Source organism: Vidua macroura, chromosome 4 (genome assembly GCF_024509145.1).
Source record: "Vidua macroura isolate BioBank_ID:100142 chromosome 4, ASM2450914v1, whole genome shotgun sequence".
NCBI classification, from domain to species: Eukaryota; Metazoa; Chordata; class Aves; order Passeriformes; family Viduidae; genus Vidua; species Vidua macroura.
Genome location: NC_071574.1, coordinates 58,806,473 through 58,828,738, shown reverse-complemented (window position 1 = coordinate 58,828,738; position 22,266 = coordinate 58,806,473). Strand labels below are relative to the sequence as shown.

The 22,266-nt window shown below is 35.8% G+C and overlaps 1 protein-coding gene across 3 annotated transcripts in view; it reads right to left on the bottom strand.

The window, feature by feature from the left end:
- Positions 1-1,625: 1,625 nt before the first annotated feature.
- PROM1 (prominin 1) overlaps positions 1,626-22,266 on the bottom strand; it is a 63,173-nt gene continuing 42,532 nt past the window's right edge. For 2 of the 3 annotated variants that reach the window (XM_053976591.1, XM_053976592.1), the window contains 16 exons: positions 21,271-21,334; positions 19,354-19,513; positions 17,253-17,405; positions 16,321-16,444; positions 15,798-15,901; positions 15,279-15,363; positions 13,920-14,066; positions 13,580-13,651; positions 11,206-11,298; positions 10,083-10,136; positions 8,601-8,681; positions 8,444-8,512; positions 7,818-7,910; positions 6,533-6,648; positions 3,307-3,347; positions 1,626-3,079 (listed from right to left, as the gene is read on the bottom strand). In XM_053976591.1, coding sequence (XP_053832566.1) covers positions 3,329-3,347; positions 6,533-6,648; positions 7,818-7,910; positions 8,444-8,512; positions 8,601-8,681; positions 10,083-10,136; positions 11,206-11,298; positions 13,580-13,651; positions 13,920-14,066; positions 15,279-15,363; positions 15,798-15,901; positions 16,321-16,444; positions 17,253-17,405; positions 19,354-19,513; positions 21,271-21,334 — 1,434 coding nt within the window. In that variant the 3' untranslated portion in view covers positions 1,626-3,079; positions 3,307-3,328. Of the gene's footprint in view, positions 3,080-3,306; positions 3,348-5,383; positions 5,453-6,532; positions 6,649-7,817; positions 7,911-8,443; positions 8,513-8,600; positions 8,682-10,082; positions 10,137-10,469; positions 10,488-11,205; positions 11,299-13,579; positions 13,652-13,919; positions 14,067-15,278; positions 15,364-15,797; positions 15,902-16,320; positions 16,445-17,252; positions 17,406-19,353; positions 19,514-21,270; positions 21,335-22,266 lie in introns of all 3 variants that reach the window. The other variant, XM_053976590.1, reaches the window with a different exon arrangement.

Below are 22,266 nucleotides of genomic sequence, written 5' to 3'. Positions count from 1 at the left end.
TATTTTCCTGTTTGTAACAAGTGAGTTGTAAAAATGCTGTAAAACAAAGGTAGGAGAACAGAAATATTGTAGTGCAGAATCCTGTCCTAGCAGTTTCTGCTGCAGTAACTAAAAACAGAGCTAAGGAAAAATCACTGTAACTCCCTCAGCATTCAGAAGGTCATGAGGAAAAATCCCTCTCCTGCTGTGGCAATCCACAGTACTTTTCTGGCTAGTAAGACCCCCACTAGGCACTTCTTCCAAGGACATATATGCTACAGCCAGCCTGACCTGACCAGCTCCTGGAAAGGGCTATTGGATTGTTTAGGTATGCCTCAGTAACTGTGGGGTGCTAGAAACCCTTGGTTTAAGACTGGCCATACATAATGGAACAGGACAGCAGTTTGTGTATTTAGTCAATCACTAGGTACTGCTAAACAAAATACTAAGGCAAAACCATTCCTTTTAACACAGATGGCAAAGCAGAACAATATCAACAACAAAAGCTTTGTTAAGAGAAGAGGGACAAGAGTCCCTTGCTGCTGTGGCAGCCCAGATAACCTGAAAGCTGCCTGCTTGAAGATGCAGCCACCTGAACAGCCATTCTGGGTATCCTAACCTTGTTCTTCCAGTCAGTGTGCCATCAAGTTCCCATGACTAAATACCATTTGACAGAGAAAACAATCTTGTTTTCTTTTCATTCCCTCTCCATGGCTATTTTAATATCATTTTTAGAAGAAACCTCATCTCTAGGTTCTTTCCATTAGTTTCTCCTCTCTCTTTCAAGGCACAGTGGTGTGGCTCCAGCTAAGTCTTAGGACAACAATGGCATAAGCCTACTTAAGACTTACCGTTCACTGGTATTGTTTTCTTCCATTGTTTTCTGGGGAGTCTTCTCACCCTTCAGCCAGCCAGCCAGAAGAATCTTGTTACTCACCTCAGATCCTTACTGCAAGCACTTGAATACCTCCTAATATATGACCAAAAAAAAAATGTATTGTTTACACTTTGTTATGCACAAGAGCACTGAGAATTTTTAGATTTTCTGAAGAGTCCAAAATGATTCAAAAGTTAATTTATACCAGTTTCAGATCTCTTGTTCTCACAGTTTTTCAAGTCTAATCATGAGAACAAACAAATCGGAAGGATAAGGAGATATATCAAAGCTTGGACTCAAATACATTTATGTGTTAGCTACTGTGTTCCCACCAAGTGTTTGGCTCATTTCAGTCTGACATTTCAGTCCTGTCTGCCTGTGCTTCAGATTAAACAGTTAGTGGTCTCTCATTGCAGTAGAAAACAACTGTCCTTTTACAAGGTAAGCTAGGATGTCAGCAGTGAACTGTGGGAGCTCAACAACTAGCAAATGTTTAATTCTGCTGTCAGTGCTATACAGAAACAGGTATGCTGCACGGCTCATAGCTTGAATCCTACCATCTTTACATAATTCATATTCTTGGTGGAAGTTGGAAGCTCCCTCACCGAGAGTCAAAGTTCTTTCAGTCCTTCCTGCTGCAAAAGTAAAAGTCAAATATAGCAAAGATTTTTCATCAGGGTAAAGACATTCACTCTCGTAAGACTTTAACTCTGTGTGACTTTTCTGAGAGATGTTTCCATGACAAAACAAGGGAGAACCAAACATAAAGTAGTTAAGCAAGATCTTTTTTATTTAAATGAACTGGGAATATTTTCTCAAATTAAAAATAGAAACTTTTAAAAATCTGCAATTCTGAACATTACATATACACATATGCTACATACTGTCAATTAGAAATGTTTCCATTTATGACATAAAAATGAGAAATTTAAGGTTATTCTGGATTAAAGACTAATATTATTTTTCAGCATTTTTTTAAAATTATAATAATAATGTACAGGATTATCTCTACTTCAAGACAATGAACCCTGTTTGAAACAAAGTTAACAATACTGATACATGAAGAGATACTATTTTAGATCAATATATTGACTACTTCACCTGCCAGAAGGTTTTACACTGGTAACAGAGTTTTGGCCTTGTTGATAAAGTTTATTGTTAACTAATTCAGCAATTCAACCATATGCCTAAATTCAGTGAAATAACTCTAACAGTACAAATATTAACTCCAATTGCTAAACAGATTTGAATTTCAATATTGTAAATCATAGTATAGTATTATTTAGCAAAAATACTACCACTGCCTCCAAAGGAGCCACAGTGATACTATTAAGGACATTACAGAAGTGGGTGTGAAAGAAGAAAAGGAAGATAGAGAATGTAAAGCATTCCAAAAATCGCCAGCACAGGACATCCCTCATGCTCTTTTTGAGTACTACTGAACTCTAGAAAGCTTAGCTTTTTCACTATATTATGCATCCCGCACACCCCGAACCCTCCCGCCCTAAGTTTAAAAGCAAACTTCTCCAAGAAGTCCCTTTCAGGTCTATACAGCAAAATCCACTAAATATTAAATAATTAAGAAAAGGAAAAAAAAAAAAAAAAAGAGGGATAAAACAAAACTGCAACTGAGCTTCTCAGACACACAAAGAGACACTGTGGACCCCATTACAATCCAAATTTAGTCCAATGTAGTCATTCAAGAGCACCAAATAGCAACACTGATCATGCTGGTAAATTCATTTGTGAAGAATATTATACAGTATTAAAATCTTAACTAAACACTTAGAAGTTTTAAGAAAAATGTATATACAAAATTCTCTGGTATACAAAATGTATTTTTATGTAAACGTGTATGCACTGTATTTAACACAAATCAACAATTTAAGATAAGAACTTGAACAATTTTAAGAGAATTGCTAGGCAAAGGCTGTTAATCTAATTAATTTATATACTGTGATGTAAGGTAGAAAGCCCAGTGTAAAAAAGTAAAAAACCAAAAAACATTTTAATCCAAGCCTTGAACAGTGGTATTTGAGAGGCAGTGCCCTGATCACAAAATATTCTGTACAGTAGTTTATGGCATAACATTCAATAGTACATGTGATTTACAGTACAGCTGACATAAAACAAGTGGCTCAGGATCTGTCAGATGAATGGAAATGCACTTGGAAGAACAATGATGTACTCCCATAGAAGAGTCTTGAGCCTCATTCATATAGCCTGGAAATAATAACAAAAAACAATTCTGGAAAAAAATTATAAAGACTGGATTTTAACGTAATTTAAACAGAACGAAGGGATAGATTTTAATACAAACATCAATATGACTGAGTAACTTTTTGGGTTTTAGACCTCACAGCATACTCATTGTTGCAGCAATCAGAGCAGCCTTCCTTAAAATAGTAAAGTAGTAATAGATCTAGAATTGATTTAAGTGTATTACTTACCCCTTAACACTTCCAATATGTGTTACCACTGTTCCACTGAGCTACATGAGAAAAAGAAAAAAAAAAACAAACCCATCATCTTCTTTTGTCCACAAATGGAACAGAAATACTGTGTCTAAACTTAGGTGAGACAAGCTCAGTTGGCCTAAGATAGTCTCAATGTTTTTCTCATTTAATCAAGTATTTTTCAAACAAGAGGAAATAGATTCATTGTTTTCTCCACCAACCTTTCAGGTTATTTTTGTTTCATTATAGAAATAAATACTTGGATTGCCTATTCAACACTCCTCATTTGTAAATTTAATCCCGCCTCATGTTTTGCTCTCACAAAAATGGTGGGTACATTTGAGTTTATTTGTGTCTTTGACATGTATATAAAAATACCTGTGTGAGACACATATACCTCATGTAGCTCTTACTTGTACTTAGGTAACTTAGTGTTATAAAAATATTTGCATGTCTTTTCGGCAAAACTATCCAGCTGATTTTGAAGGATAAAAAAACCCCAAGTCCAACCCTATGGCATTCTCTAAACCTGCAAAAGTATAGGTGTACACAGATCTATTCAAAGTCATATCTCTCAAAGTATATCCAAAAATAATTTGCAGGAAATAAGAAAAATCAAGGATAGTATAAAAGCAAAGAGTATATTGAATGGGAATGCCATACTGAGAAATTCAAAGCATGTATGCCATAATTAGCAGTTTTTCAAATTACCTCTGCTAGCACACCAGAAGACAGCACTGCATCAAACTGAATCTTTAAATTTTAACATTTTATCAAAATAAGTCAGGACTGAATTAGTGGATCTTTGTGTAAAAGATTATTTTATGCTAGTAATTTTTAGGTTGTTCAGAAATGCTGAATTAAATTATCAATGACTATCGTAAGAAAACATGCTATGAACCTCAAAAATATTAACAGTTGTATTAAAGATTCAAAGATCAGAAAAGGAATTCTAAGGCCTGGGAAATTATTAATTTTCCCTTATGTAAAATATTGAAAGTCCTTAAAACTGAGAGTCCTTAGATATGCCAGTGGAGAGATTTTTCGACTTAAGCTCCTTGTCAGTTAATCTGGGGAGTAAGCACCCTTAAGTTGCAGAACAGACCACAACAATTGTGATCATAAATACCACTAAAAATATTGTTATATAAAGACTTCCTTCAGAAGGAGATACAGAATGAAGATTTGCTCAGTAAATAATTATTGTAAAATACAGTCCTAGGTAATAATAACCATCCTCATCCTCACCACCAGATGTAACCATGAACTCTGTCAAGACCCAAACTTTGACCTCTATTTACCCGTTATTTAAAGCATAGTGGTATCTTCTCTATAAAAAACTCAACCTATACATTCAGTCATGAAGTTGCAAAGTAAGGCACAGTGAGCTACAGATTTCAATCATAAATTTCAACTGTTCTTAAGCAACTTGCAAATTGTGCAAAACCGAATAATTAAGTTGTGGGATATAGAATATTATCCCCCTGGAAACTGAGTCTTACAACTAGCTAATGTTTTACAGTACAGAAGTTGTAGAGGCAGAAAATAACCCCAACATCCTCCCTTTTTTAAACCAAACTTGAGCTTCTTGCTTTGTGATGCTACGTTCTAGTCCTACTCATGCACAAACACCCATTTCCTATGTTCAAACTTCCTGCATACCTGGAACACTTGCCTTTTACACAGGAGATCTCTTTTCACCATTTAAAAAGTAAAACTACTCAGGATGCATTTCCATCCTATCACTTTCATCTGCTATCAGAGCATTTTAATAGGTTTGTCAATTTAGGACCAACCACTGTGCTGACTAAATACCTGATTACATGGATTTTAAGATCAAATTTACCAATTACTTTGTTAAATTCCAGGAAAATACTTCTATACCTGGTGTTATATAAAGAATATTTGAGAAATATACATCATACAGCATTTGCTATAGTGAATAATCATGCAAAAAGACCCCCAGAGAATTCAGAGATTCACTTTAGAGCATGAAGAAAATTGGAAATGTGATTAGAAGAGAAGCTGAAGTAAGGACACATGAAGGCATGCAGTTTCAGACTTGGTTTACCTTGTAAAAACAGGATTGTGTATACCATATAAATGCTCTTTATGATAACCATTATTACCATTTTCCGTACTGTAATAAAATAAATACACCAAGACCATGTTAACTATAAGATGCACTATGTACAATATGGCTTCTAAGACATGTACATGGATGATGGTATTATATGCAAATACACTGTGTCTGTACAATAGAATATAACTTTTTCTTTGTAACATTCAAGAGTTATGGTATTAACTATAACTTTACATTTTATAGTATTTTTATATTCTCCAAAAATCAATTAATTATTTTTCTATTCTTGTTGAGTTGGAGACTCTAATATAATCTATCAAGTCTGGAGAAAGAGAACATGTTACCTCTTTTGAAGTAACAACTTACATTAAAAATATAAACCCTCCCATATTAATAAAATAATTTCAATAAATATCAGCAAAAGTCTTACATTTTCATGGATATATTTTCAAAACTAAAAAACACAGAAGAGGAGGAGTAATTAACTAGACTCTAATAAGTGAGTAATTTCAGCTTACATGCGTGTTTCTACTCTACTGACTTGTGAATGTGCAATGAAAAACAACCACTGTGAAATGGGAGAAATGCAGTGCACAGGCTAACTGAACAATGAGCAAAACAAGGAGCAGAAAAGAAAACAGTAAAAAAACTGATAGGAAAATACGTAAGAATAGTTATCATAAAGTAAAATGCCAAGTCCCTGAGACAGAGGAACTGCAATTGAAAAAGGAAAGACTGGTTAGGAATAACTAAGACAGCAAGAAAGCAAATAATTAATTCAAGCAGACTACAAATAAGGCACAATTCACTTTAACAGGTTACTTAGCAAAGCTAATAAATTGCACATTTGGAACTTATTTATATAAATGCTGCTCACAAAACTCTGAAGACCTCATTCTGGCATAAGATTCTCAAAGTCAGAGCCAGCTCTATCTGCATTCATGCCAAGTCAAGGCTACCAAAGGCCACCTGCTTGAAGCACTTTGCAGGCACTGACCGAAACTTGCAGAATTACACATGAACATGCAGTTCTACTCCGGCAGCACAGGTTTAAGAATTATAGAGACTTCATGTGAAACACTGGAAAAAACATTTTAATCCATTTGCCATTTAGTTTGTTTTGGAATATATACTTACTCATCATAAACATCCTCTGTATCCATCCTACGATAGTATTTAGAGAGTTTTACAGCAAAAATTATGGCAGGAATTAGAAACATTGAAGAGCCTCCCAAACCAAACCAGAAGGTATTCTGAAATAAAAGCAATAGAAAAATCAAGGAGAAAAGGTCATGGAGAAAACTAATCAGTAAAGTACTGAATCCCTGCTTGATATTCTAGCCATTGCTACCAAAAGAACACAGTAGAAATTAGTTCTTGCAGTTCTTGTCAAAATATGAGTTTCCAGCACTTTCTTAAGGCAATTTATAACTTGCAAACTGCAGCCCTGTATGTGTAACTAATTTCATTATTATACAGTTGAACTGAGTTATCACCTGGTGTTAAAATGATATTTCAAATTTGATTTGTACTGGCTTGAGGCATTTTGACTTCCAAGTGACTCAGCTAAGTTCTACCATCAGGGAAATAATGGTCCATCTCTCACCAGTGAGGTAATGGCTCCACAAAGGAGAATAGAAGCTCTGTAATGTATGTGCTAATCAATGAGTACAACATAGATTAAGAGGTTTTCATGGTTAAGCATTACCAACACTAAACATTTCACGGTTAAGCATTATCACGGCTAGAGTGTTTTGGCTTTGACTGATTACATGTGTTACTAGTAGTGTGATTAAGATCTGATTGAAGTGCCATAAAGCTAAGTAATAGTAGGAGGCATTTTAGGTCCTTTCCAGGCACATGGTGTCTTACTTTACTTTTAATACATGCTGTCCTCTTTCCAAGTCCTTTTGGCAAGATGAAAAAGCAGTATTTCCCTTCTATCCTGCTACAAGTCATGTAAAATGTCTCCAACATACAGAAATTAATCAAGATCTGTCTGCTACAAGTCTAGTGATAAAATTTTGTTCAGGTTTTCTAGATTTCAGGAAAGATACCTGAAAAAGTTTTTCCTTGGTATTTTCTACTTGCTTCCTGCCCACACCTCACCCCTTTACAGATGAAGCTTCAGATCTTTATGCTTCTCCATTTTCCCTTTCAAAGTGTTTCAGAATCAGTTAATTTTACAGAATTCTTGTTAATAGAAGCTTAAGTTTACTGAAATCCAGATAGTCCAGCACTGGTTTGTCTTTGGACTTGATCCAGGTCAGAACATTCTCCTTGCATAAATTTGTATGTGATACTTTATTATCTTACTTCAGAGTAGTTGAGCCAGAATAATTAAATGCAGATGTATTTTGAAAGAATTTTCCCCTTGATGCCCCAGAAAATATTTCTTATCAAGGAAAAAAATGTTTCTTACCACAGAATCAGCTATATAGCTGCATAAAAAAATATCTACTGCTGTATCTATCACATTGGCAATAGGCTTGCATGCCGCTACTTCCATTGAAATCTGAAAAAAATTAAATTACAGTTTTAAGTATCTAACAGAATAAAATAAGACTCTTTAAACTTTAAGTTATAGTTTACTGAATTGTTATATCTTACCCTATCCAAATTCAAAATAAATAATAGTAGGATATACTATCAACTGAAAGTCTTTTAAACATCAGTTTACTTTCTCAAAGGCTGCAGCTGAAGAGAGAAAAATAAAATAAGATGCTAACAACATCAATTTGAACTATGCAGGGTCAGGTTCAGTGAAGTACTGGTACAAATGGTAGACTTCAGGCTAGCCCTGAAAACAATACTGTTAAACTTGCACTGCATTCCAACCAAAACAACTCATCATTTCCATTCTGTAAATGCAACAAAACTATAGGAGTCTGATTTTCACACTCACAGTAAGTACAAATGTATTAAAACCTGAAACGATAAAACACACTATCAAAGGAACATTATTATTATTATTGATTTTATTACTAATACTGTTTAGCTTTCTTATTTTTAAACACATCTTCTCTCAATAAAGTAAATGCAACTTACCGACTCCTTGACCCACTCAGTGTACTGCTCAAAGTAGCCTATTATGGTATCCATGTACTTTTTTGTCTCCTAGGACCAGATAAAAGAAAACAAAAGCAAATTAACCTCTATCTCTGTGACATCATAAATTAATGTACATTGATCAAATAGAGCTTACCTGGACAATAACTTGAGAAGCATTGTTATTTATGAGATCCTGGGCAGCATTAACAGCGCTAATGACATTTTTCACCTTAACCTGGACAGGAAGAGATGGTGTTTAATATAAACAAATCCCCTTCAGGCTGTTGCAATGGTTCTATGGCCACTGCCAGGAACCTACTCTTTTGATAAACCAGTGTCACTTTCTTGTCAAAACCTGACAAAAAAAGCAATTACAGACAGAACAGGAGCCTGCCTAAGGATTCATGATCATCTCAATATTGTCTCATTCTGAAAAAGGATGCGTCAGTGGACATGATGTGGTATCTTTTCCTGGAACCTACATAACTAATTTATATACTATTATAGGTTTTATCTTCCACTCTCTTTCCTTCAGTCAATGTCTGTATATACACTACAGACACACAAAGTGCAGAGGAAGAAAACAGTGGGCCATATACTGTCATAACAACTCTTGATGACTGAAGTAGGATTCTGTACAGCCAGAATATGCCTCTAATCAGCTACCTAAAGGACTGAGATATTTTTTCACACTCCTATAAATTCTCACACAGAACACACACAAAGGACAGTGTACACAGAGCTTGAACATGCAGAGATGTTTCTTAAATATACTTTAGAGTCAAACATCATCCCATTCTTATCAACACCTTACATCATGGCTTCTTCCCTCCTCACCCACTTTCAAATCACAGATTCTAACAGATACCTAGCTGCTCTGCTGCTGTGGATGGATGAAAACTGTAATGAGAAGCACTAAGGTAGGTATGGCCCATAAAGTTGTTGAGACTATGACTGTGCTACTAGTGTGGCTGTATTCTTGCTACCAGAGCCAAGGCAGGGTGGTGGCCGAAAGCTTTACTTCCAGGAAAGCAATCATCCTGTTGATCACTCTCTGGCAGAATGAAGCCAGCTGGTCTCACTGTGGCGCAGGCACTACTTAGAGGGGAAACGTGGGCTGCCCTGGAAAAGCCTCTATACAGATGCAGGATCCCAGAGCAAGGCTGATGGTGCAAAAGCAGGAACATAATGAGTAAAACCTAAAGAAAGAGCCTTAAAATGGGAGCTGGGCAAGGAACAAAAGCTGGTTAAAGATGTGAATCACATAGCTGTCTTTTGTTAGTTGTACTTTTGCATTGTGTTTTGTGGTTGTTCCCCCCAGGTTTTACTTTCAAGGGTTCTAGAAAAGACATTCTGAGGAAAATGAATAACACTCTATATAAACTGAAGCCTATTTTATCACCTGACAGTTCAGTTTACAATTCATAGTCCCAAAACCACCCTAATTTTTTTTTTAATTTTCCTTTAAGCAGAAGAGAGATCAAAATCCTTATTACTTCCTCAATGCATTACAATCTCTTGCAATAATGGAACAGCTAGAAACAGAAGAAAACTCTACTGAAAATATATGCCCTGCATATGTGGCAGAAGGATTTAAAACACAAAAATGTTCCTGTTGCCAGAAAGAAAAGCTTACCATAAGTTCAGATGATGTCCTCTTCAGTAACCTAATGCTCTGATTTAAAGTGCTCTATTGGAAAGGAGGGAAGAAAAAAAAGCTTCAAGTACTTACTATAGGTAAGAGCCCACGTGTTTTAAGCTTGTATTTATGCTTTTATCTTCTACAGATTATTTTGTTATTAGTACTACATATCACATGTATACAACAGTAACAACAGCTGCATTAGAATTAATACATTGTGGGTTTAATCACTGAATCAGTACTTCACCAACAGCACTGATTTAACTGAAGTTAGATGCAATAAACTAAGTAAGATTGGAGGGAAGATGGAACAGTTAAACTCAGACTCAAATGTTCAGAGAATTCTATAGTGTGCAATTTCTGAAGGGAAAAAGCACTTACCCTAGCTTTAACATATTTCTTGACAGTCAGTTTTGTAAAAGAAAAAAGAGATGAGAATAATTAGGAGTTAATTAGGAAAGAACAGCATAGAATCAGAGTGGACCAGAAGACTTAGTATTTTTCTATAAGTGGTACAGACACACAATATCAGATGCTAGGATAAACTAGAAGTCTTCATGATATGTGGAGGAAAAAGCAACACCTAACATGCAGGATAGTCACAGCTTGACACAGGACTGTGTGGAAATCAGGCAAAAGCAGCTCTTTTGTATCTTTCACAGCATCAATAAAAAAGACTTTGGCTCTACACACTACTCCCAGGAGTTTCCAATTCCAATACTGTTAGGTGATTGCTAACTCCAAGAAATAAAGTGTCAAAAGTGATAATGGCTTTTATTACTGAAGACCTTTGACAAGCAAAAAAAGAAAATGAATGATTTAGGGGGTTTTAGGGTTAAGAATTTTGTAAGGTTCTCCCCTGCTTCTTCTTTTATTCATATATAATCAAAAATAGCTATAGAAAAAAATGGGGAAAAGGCCATTATTTTAGACAGCACTACAAAACAGTAGCATTTTAATTAAGAAAACTTATTAATTTATTAAACACATACTTTAGCCAGGCTGCTCTTCATTGATACAATCTGTGCTTATAGAAGTCCAGCTTTCTAACCTCTTTCATATATTTAGAGATTTGCATTTTCTACAAGTATGTTTCAGTATTGCTTTCATGTTTTACCATAGCTTGCTCCAGTGGAACAACTTGCTGGTTATGAATCATTCGAATGTTGTTTGCATGTCCTTTTAAGGCGTTTTCCAGTGCTCCTTTTGGCTGCAAAAAATGCAATTATGCAGTATTGTTCAATAACCTCAAAGCTTTCCAACAAAGCAAAAAACAATGAAAGTTACACATCCACTCCAGAACAGCTCATGCTAAAAATGGGGTATGACAAACTGATTCCTCAACACAAGGAAGGAAAAAAAAAAAATCACTGTATTAATAATTCAAACCTCAGCAACCAAACCAGATATATTACCTTGCTTATCTGACTATAACATTATCAGGACAGACTTAACTGAAGAGAATTTTCACATGATGCACTAAGTCATTGTAAATACAGAAGAGTGAACACATCTCCCTCGCACTCCCACAAACTTGACTACAAGAACCCTGTAGCATTGCACCCCAGCTGGGACAAGTACCCAGTCATCGGTACTTGCTTTTGTTTTGGAAATGTGGACATCACCCTGAGGCACCCTCTGCTTTGTGAGGGGCACAGAATTTTAAGTATTTTCAGCCAGTCTCTTGGAAAGGCACCTGTGAAGGGTATTTCCTATTTTTGTGGCTCCCATCTTTCAGTCAGAAGACGTGAGCTTCTGCTCTGATGTTCAAGTCCAAATGCTTGTCTGGAGCTCATACTCATTGCCAAATACTATAAAATTTGGTTTTACTCTCAGATATAAATTTATTTTTCATTACCTTTTGGTGGAAAAACCATTTGGTTCCCTGGATACACACTAAATACACACTGCTAACTCCATTTTGGATTTGCAATAATGGCAGACCTCAGTGCTCAGAGATGTGTTTGCTTCCTGTAAAGTGTTCACTCAGCGCTCAGCTGGGTCACTGAGCAGTTTCAGGATGCTTCATCTCCTATACTGACAAAGTGAATTCATTTACCTAGCACCACATTTTGGTTGTATTGCTTTCTCCTCCATACCTTGACCCCTTGGTTTGATCCAGGTTTTATTCCATTTGCTCCTTTCAGTCTAAAAAGCTATATTCAATTTTGTGTAAGGTGCCAAAAGATGTAAACTAGACACCCAAAATTAATTAATTCCACACGTTTTTAGGGTTTTTTTGATTGGTTCTAAGAGCTATCACTAGTAAGAAAGTGAGATTATAAAATATCCTTGGAAACCTGTAACATTTTTTAAAACATCTAACTTTTATAACACATTATATTATTGGGGTTTTGACCTCTTTTTAAAAAACATTTCATAGATTACACTAAATATCATCTAAAGGAAGAAATAAAAACATACACTGTAACAGTGAACACATTTACTTATTTACACAATTATTTCTTTTATATGAAGAAATCACTCTGTCTGATCTATTCTCAATTCTGATGATTCTTTAAGAGTCTTCTACAAAAAATAGTGAAAGCAACTGACCAACACAATGCACTTTCCTTTATGGAGAACTCCAGCTCTCACTTAAACCCAGAGCTGTCTAACCTTGACGTGAGTGCACGTGTGGCTGGAAAAACCCTTCACCCAACAAAAAACGCAGCAACAAGTATGACTGAATGATGCAAGAGGTAGAGCCAACACACCAGGAGCCTCCCCTAGTGCCCTCCTCCACTTGAGGAGGGATGGATATCTGATACATTCCAAACAAGGTGGTCTTACTCTGCTGTGTGTCCCTCAGCAATCCAAGCAATTGCACATGTGCGACATAACTTTTCCTCCTGCATTGCAGCACAGGAAATCTGTCTTGGGCTCATCCAAACCACAACCCTCATTCTGAGAAGTGAGCATGACCTGACCTGGACATGCATAACAAACAGATCAACTGAACAGTCACTGTCAACAGAGATCTGTGCCACTTGCAGATTCTTTTGTGGGCAATGTTGTAGCAATACCCTCTGACCATTGTCCTGCATTCAAAAAGCGCTTCAGGTAAGACAGTTTATTTTGTGCATTTTCCCTCCACAATGGAGCTCCAGTTCTCATTACAGTCCTTACAAGCTGCTAGTATTAATTTTACATCTAACCAATTTTTCTTCCAACTGGGACCCTAAAATGTGAAGACGGTAATAGGAAATACTGCAATAGAGCATTTCCCTCACTGCCCAAGCAAAGAGTGGAATTTAAGAAAATACACTTTCAAAGCAGAAAATGTGCAAGAATATATAAACATCAATAATTAGCAACATTTAAAATACAGCTCATATGCAACACTGTTCTTCAATGTTTTTCCTTACGTGACATTGCACCATGTGAGTAAATGTCTGAAGTACAAAAATTCTCCCATATAAAGTCTACCTTGCTATGTATTTATACTTTATGGTATTTTATGTATTATTATATTGCTGAATTGGACTTACCAGCTGGTCTGCTCTTGCTTCTAAATCATTAGCAAATGAGAGAAGATCAACCTTGGTAACACTTTTATTGATCTGAAACAAGATGTGAGCAGAAAGAAAAGGAGTATATTGTTATTTTATTTACAGACAGTTTGCACTTAACTGTATCACCTACTCTGTCTATTCTCTGTTTTTTTATTTATTAACTTAAACTTCTAAAGTGCTTTTTTCCCCAACTTGTATGAACCTCCAAAACATGGTGTTTTACACATAAGCAAATTTTGCTGTTTTGCCCGTTGGTAAACAAACATTTTACTGTATGTTTTGTCCCAGTCATGTCTGCAGTTGACTACAGTCTCACCTCTGTCAAATATGCTGAAAAGTCTATCCCATGTATTCCTGAAGAGCTGAAATTCAGAAGATTCTCCTTCCCAATTTCATCCAGCAGAATGATTTTGCTGAGATTTATCTGAATGTGTTCAATTTTAAGTGCTACATCTTCTGTATACTGAGAGAGAAACAAAAGAAAGTACAAAAGTAGTCTGCAACCAGCAGATATACTGCTACAGCCCCTGCCCAAAGCATCCTGTGCTTTTGCTGACTCCTCATTTACATGAAGAAGGACACATTCGTTTTTTGCTCACATTAGTTTAAATCAATTAAGTTGAACAGACTCCACCAGGTCATGTTCTAACCTGCCTTTGTCTCTTTCATCCAATGGATTACTTGCCTTCCATTCTGTTTTAACTAACATCCTTCCAGGAAATGTTATCCTTTAAGAATGTTAAGTTCTACCCCTGGCCCTCAGTAAGGAAACCTAGAGAAGTCAGTATCTCAGTTGTGGCCAGGACAGACACTCTTTGCCACAGGACTGGATGAGACTCCTCTAAACGTGGTGCCTAAAGGTAATTGGTTATTGTTTCCTGAACTTTTCTGCACTGCAACCCATGTTACCTGCAGTGGCTGCAGAGCTATAGCTGAGGAACCTGAAAATCTGACTTCTTTTGCAGCCTCCTCCATTAGTCCATTGTGGAAACTCAAAATAACTTTCCCTCTTACTGAATCTGCCTACTTCATTTTCATAGTCTATCATTTGGGGCAGGGACTGTATCTATTAGGTGGGTACCCAGTACTTGGCAGAATGGAACATGTAACCCCAAGGGGTTTCTGTAATGAAAATAGGCATTATAGGCAACCCCAAAATTAGTACAGTCCTGTAATGGCAGTGCAGTCATATATCATTACAGCTTAAGTGAAAAGACTATTTTACCCCAACTACTTCCAATCAAACCGGAATAATTTTTAGAACCAAGGTATATAATATCCTGCATCAACATAAATCTGACTGGAATCAGAGGATAACACACCCAGGCAGGCATTTATATAAAAAGAAAACTGCCACTGAACACCATAAGCAATCTTTGGAAGATAGACTTCAACCTTCCACACAAGTTTCAAAGTTAAAACAAACATTATTATCAGCACACACAAAAAAAAAAAGCACATCAGAAAAGCTTTCCTGGCCCACTGAGACTGGTAAAAGTATCTTATTTGTAAATCAACTTCTTTCCTTCAGATTAGCTTGGGCAGCTCTTGCCTCCCTGTAGCATGCTTTGTGTGTAAAAACTGAAATCCCACAAAAAATGCAGACATGCTATATGGTGTTTCAAGAGCCAACATCCTTCAGAATCATGCACTCATTCATAGTTTCTTTACTTACCATACTAATATTTAAAAGCTCATTTATATTAAACAGATGTTCTAGGTGAAGGGAAGTATAAATTCCTTTGTTTTCCTTGCAATCACTGGAAGAATACAAATACACAGATCAGCCTAAAAGCCACCTTGAGGACCAAGTATTAACAGAATGATTAACAATGTTTTCTTATTCTAAGAAAATCAGTCCTTTAGAAAACAAAATACAGATTATATTTTTTGAAGTTCAGTCAATAAAAGAAGTGATTAACAATTTCTGAAAGACTCAAGTATTTCATCAATTAGCTTGACTAGTATTGTCATACAGTAGTATGCTGACTATCTCTAATAATTCATACATAGGAACAAATTGGTTTTGTTTGAGAATCCCTAGAATCAGAATCTCTTCTGGAACATGTGCAATTTTTTGATGTGTCCATAATATGAAGCATAGAAGATACCACAAAACCAGTATGTATAAATTGAATGAAATAAAAAGGAGTTAAATATGAACTGAATTAAATCTTAATCATAACTCTAATACCTGTACACTTTTTCAAAAGTCAAGTTAACATTTGGATTTTTAAAGATGATGCCAGCAAGATAGTTTTTCCAGTGCTTATTTAGTAAGTAAGGTGTATCCAAAACCTAGAAGACAAAATTCAGTAATGTTACTATAATTCCAAGTTTCTTTATGTATTTATTTATATGTGGTCTTTTGACACATAACCACATCTAAGCTTATCACCCACTAAGGAAAATACAAGCAAAACCAGTGAATTCAAACTCTCTGGTGCATAAAGTGAATATTAAAGCTCCTGATTACCAAGGAACAACTGAATCAGAAAAATCTGTTTCCAAAGGAAGACAAGCATGCAGTATTAACACTGCAAAGCAAATTAAACCAAAAAAGGACAAATGTCTCTATTTGGTTTGTAAGGAGGAAGTAAAACCAGATCCAAATTCACTTCAAGCGTCCTATAAAAATGATATGCTATACAGAAAGGACAAGACCTTTGGAACTCATGGGGATTCTATTAATTGTTTAATAACATGAATAATCTCACCTTGAATAAATTTTTATCCTCAAAGGGCTCACAGACCAATTTTTCTACATTTCCACCTGTGACAAAAGTGAGCACCACTACAATCATCAGCACCCAGGAGAAAAGAAAACTGAATCCAACACCACTGAAAAAGAAGTTGAATAAGTTTTTGCTTCGTAAGAATACATTGTATATACATATATATATACATACATACTTGGGGCAACAGTTAAGCTAACAGCAGCTGTAACAGAAATATGAAAACTGATTGATGGTTGAAATAGTTCTGTTTTCCAAATATGTTCTTGCCCTCTGAAACATCTTAAATGTTTCAGCCCTGTAATGTCTTCAGCTAAAATGCATTTGAAATCTCACATTAGCATTGGACATGCAAACTGTTTTAAAAATGACGTTTAAGGGACACAAAACCATACAATTTTCTTTTTTAAATTCAACTCTCTTGCGCTCTCAAAAAAGTTTTGGACTTTCAGATGCAATCTTCTCCTGCACTCAGCAGAAATGACACTAAACCACTCCTAGGCACTTTTCAACCTAAAACATCCAGAAACATGGTCAGGAGGTCAAGTGTTTCTTGTCTTCTCGCATGGCTTTTTTTGAAACTTTGAACAAATGTTCCAAGTTTACTACAAAGTTATGAATTTCCCCAGCTTTTGCATTTTCCAAAAGGAATTGCACAGAAGTTCATTAGCCACAGCACTCGCCTTATAATGGTAAATTCAGAGGTTTTATCCTTCAGCTGTGATCCTCCATGAAAGAACAATCCCAAATCCCCAAGTCCCTCAATGTAAGTGTGTGGAATCAATATTTATTTCTATTCTCAGCAGATATACCTAGGTAACAAACCAAATTCTTTTCATATCTATGTCCTTCAAAAACTCAACCAAACCAACTTTCTACCTCTATTTTATTTTTCCCTGGTAAGTGAAACTTACGCCATAAGAAAGTTTCCTCCAGTGTTGGAGATACAGCCTCTGGTTGTTGGAGAAGCATGTTTGTCATATCCACAGGTGCCACATAGCAATCCAAGGTAGTAAAAGACCAGAATCAGGACCAACATGCAGCACAGAATGAGACAACCCAGCCACCTAAGGAATAAAAGAGAAAGTTGTTGGTTATTTGCACATGAAGAACACACTGGAGACCTTCGAGACATCAAGCAATACTATATTCCCAAATGCCCCACTCATGGCTCTGTTTGAGCAACCAGTGTCAGCAAAGATAAACATATTTGCTACACTAGCATGTATTTTGGGCCAGCACACAGTCAGTGCTGGATTGCAGTCAGCTGCTCCTGAAGGACTGGGGAACACACACCACAGGAACAAGGTGTTCCCCAGTTAATGCAGGTGAACTGTACTGAAGTGTCAAAGTGCTCCGAGTGGAGCAAACAGTTACTCAAAGCAGATGTTCAAACAGCAATTTATTCAAGAATAAATGGAGAAATTTATGAATGTGGGATGGCCATTGGTCATGAAGTACATGGTTGCTCTTACTGTGAGGCTCACTAACATTTTGCACACTGTGTTAGGCTTGTAATTGTAAATAACTATATTTAAGGCTGTAAAAACCTAGGCTTTATGTGTCTGTCCTGGACTGCTTTCAAGGTCTGGAACAGTTAATGGAACTTGATCACGAGAAAAATCTTGGATAGGAAACTTTAAGAACTTTAATTTCTATTAATTACATCACGTAACAGTTCTATGTGTCCAAGTATTTGGAGCATATCCATTTATTCACACATCCTCTCATCCTTTCATCCTCTCCCAATGCCATCCGCACTTCTTTTTCCCTCCTGTTGTCACTTCTTCAGCTTTTATTTTCTATGTTCCCTTTTCTCTTCCCTGTACATTTGTAGAGAAAAATCTCTAAAAGAACTATTGTAATGAACATGCACAGCCAATAAAAAGAAAAATATGAATACTGACAGGCATATTTATAAAAGGATACTTATTAAGAACTACAAATAATACACCTGTAATTAAGAAAGGAATAGATAGAAAGCAATTTGGGCAACTAAAGGATTATTGGTTTCATTTGTACTGGAAGTACTGTTAGGTTAGGTTTGACAAACCAGGTATTTAAGTGCCATATAGATAAGATATGTTCTCCTGTAGCAGAATAAAACAATATATTTATTTGATTAAATGCAATATGAGCTTCAATGAAAATATCAATAAATTTGCCAAATTAAGGCTCACTGCAAAAACTGTCAGGTAAGAAATGGGCTAAAGGTCAGATTCTAAGCAAGGTTCTAAAAGTTTCATTTCTGATCACTTTTATTTATCACTGCATTAAAGCCAGCAACATACATTCTGTAGCAGTGAAACTGATTATGGCACAAACACAGAAGCAAATATTGATTATGAAGTCAACTGAAGTATCAAACAAAATGTAGGGAGAATTTGATGAGCTTGTGGACAGAAATTAGTAATTCTGGACAAAGACAGATGGTATGAGAAGTTTTACAAGTCAAAATACGAGGTTACTCAACTGCAAGAAACAAAAAAGTCTCAAGAAGTATGTTTTTCTCAAGGTACAATCAACCACAAAGACCAGTAGGGGCAAGCACACGGGCACGAAGATTTACAAGGTGTGAAGCAGAATCCCTGCTACTCCTGCTCTGAAGAACAATAAATGCAGTAACAATGGATTGGTTCCAAGGCCTCTCTGGTCCTCTGCCCTCACAATTTACCAGCAACTCAATGGAAACAAGATCTAGATAAAAGCTCACCCTGGCAATATGAAATAATCATTTCCTTTGGGTCTTTGACATCCACCTATATCTATTCTTCCTGAAAAATACCTGAAGGCCTCCAGAGTAGAAAATGACCTCTTGCTCTGTTGTGAAACAGCACCCAGTTATTGATTAGCCGTGGTTTTCACTTTTACCAAAATGCCAGTACCAAACAACTGCTTTATACATCTTTCTTTCACTGTGTTCATCATTAATAGTTTACTTGCCTTTACAGAACATTAAAATATAAGAAATTATTAACAGGTAGCATTTCAGTCCTGCCTACTTTTTGTACATACCTGTAGAAATCGTACTGCTCCACTAGTGGAAAATAGTCTTGAACGTATGCCTCACTCTGTGTAAGATGCACCATCAAATCTGCCAAAATCTTCTGAACAGGGAGAGCTCTTGTGAAGGTAGTAATATTTGAACCAATGGATTCCAGCACACTTTTGATATCTAAAAGAACAAACATATTTCACTGTTACAGATCCTTAGAGGATATTTACATTCCATGTATGCATTATAAAATGCTATTAAGCCATTTGCCACATGTAACAAGCAAGCCATGAAGACAAGTGTGAGGAAAACACAAGCAGGCAACAAAAGCATCAAGCTTTGAAGTAGCACAATGGCATTTCAAAATGCACACTTTGTTTTAGCATTCAGTATAATGATTCAAGATGCAGACGTTCTCCTTCCTCTCATTATAATGAATGTGTCACTTTCTATCTAGCCAACCTAAATCTTGCATTTCATGCAATATTGCAAATGTCAACACTGAGCAAGACAATTAGCCATCAAGTTTACAAAGGAGAAGAACAGAATCTATTTAAATTCCATGTCTTGGGAATGCAACACTATGACATAAATTGGACTGTCTATATTAAGAATCTATACCAGTTATTTTCAATCTTATTAAAAGAAGATTATTTAAATGAACTCATTCCAATTAGTTAGCAACACTCCTGAGGTAACAATCCATTAAGCCATTTTCCCCTCAGATTATGACCAAATATGCTGCCCTCTACTTACAGTTTAGATAGACACTATTTATATATACAAAGACATGATTAATTCACTTATTATACATACTGTCTCTGTGTAAAAATGCAGTTTCTCTATACTCTTCCCTTCCTTCAATTGGAAACACACTTGAAAAAGCAGGATGTGTAACTACAGGTTGTAATTTTGTGGTAGGTAATACTTCCTTCTTTCTCAAAACACAACTGGACAAGCCTTTGTCTGTTTTGATGATTACTTCTCAAATTCAACCATGTAATAAGTCACAGTTGTTTCAGAAGTTTAGAGATAAATGCAGTTTTTTTCCTAGTAAACCTATTTATTTTATTTGCTTTTGTAACTCAAATTCAGTTTTTATACAAAGCCCCAACAATTTATAAATAGGTAAATTATAATATTTTGTCTGTGTTTACACATATCAGATATGGAAAATCAGTAAATCTGCCCTAGATTTCCTAACAAAAAATATAATATCAGTTTTAGAAAACTGGCTCATTGCAGGCAAGTTCACACAGTACTCTATGCTTAGATCTATACTGTGCTATTTTTTGCCCAAGCGGGGAAGGAAAAAAAAAAAAAAAAAACACAAACCAGAAAAACTTACAAGGAACAGCTGCTTATATATAATGCAGAACAGGTCCACAATGCAAGAACAAAAATTAGAACAGATTAGTATACATATGCTATACTACCATACAGGTACAGTGAAAGAGCAGTAAGTGCAAAGCCTAAGTAACAAAACAACTGAGACACCATGTCAGTCATCCTTAAGGCATATTTTGACTTTCACTTCACCATCCACCACATTTTAATACAGCAGCAGGAGGGGGTCAGTTTTTCTAACATCACACTCCTAAATATGTCACAAACATATCAGTCAAGGAAAATTAGTTTTTCAACCAAATAAAGCATCAGTATGAAATGAGGATCACGAGATTTCTCATTACCTGAGCAGTAAAAAGCCTAACAGATAAAACTCCTCAATAAAATACCACATGGTCTATTTTTAGATTTAATTTAGAGTCCTCATCAGGACAGAGTTGCTTTCTATGTTTTTTCCCTCTGGCACCAAATTTAAAAAAATAGTTTAAAGTTTCACATTTCCATTTTTAATGCTACTTAGCCAAAAAAATATATTACCAATAATAGAAAACAAAAACATTGAACAAAGTGAAAAGATAGTTTGTCCTCACCTGATAAAATGTTCCTTGTTTGATTCACCACCAAGTCTGGAGTATCATTAAATGCTGCATAACCCTAAGAATAAAAGGTGAAAAAATTATGACATGTTTCTCATTGTCAGATTGTTTTCAGGTTTTTTTCCTTTTTTCAAGGATCAAAAGTACATACATACTAAAATGTATATGGTAATACTAAGAAAAATATGGTTTTATCACTGCATATTAGAGAAAGTAAAAGCAAAATAGGAACTCTAAATATATTTCAGATATAGTTTGGTTTCCTTGGGGAAAAAAAAAATCTATATTTAAATACACATGAATCAGTCACTGACATCTCAAACTTTGCTGCCTGTCAGATCTTATAGCTCATCTAAAAGCCAGAAAAACACATATGAAGGGTCACTAAGCGAAAGGAGTTACTCTGTACCAGCCTAACACCTCCTGTTTCCAAGTCTGTGCCTTCCGAACATGAAATCCATTGCAAACAATGAAATCCAATTGCCCTAAAGACACTGCAACGCCTTCTTCAGTGAGGAGGGGAAAGAAGGGCTCCACACTATGGGGACCAAGCTCAGTAGCTCATTTGGACACCATTGCAGTGGATACTTGAAGCCTCACTGCCTGCAAGCCTGATCACTGCAGAAGCAAGAAGGGGCTCAACCCCTACACAGAGCCTTTGGTTTCAGAAAGTGCCTCCAAGTCCTAGCACATATTTTCAGATTCCTACATTTTTCAACTGCTCAAACTAAGCCATTCTTTTCCTAGGTGAAAATCATGGGTTTTTTGTGGAAGGTCTTGCAAGAAGTACTAATAGCCATTATACTTGGTCGATTGCACCAGATTTAATTTTAAATATGCACACAAAGAATTTGAAATAAATATTTCAAGATAGATAGAATACAATAAAACTAATTAGGAGACCATGGATTTTTTTATTTCTTTAATTTGAACCAAAAAGTAGAGAGCATGCTACGGGATCCATGTTTCTGTCTTTTCATTTTTTAAGGA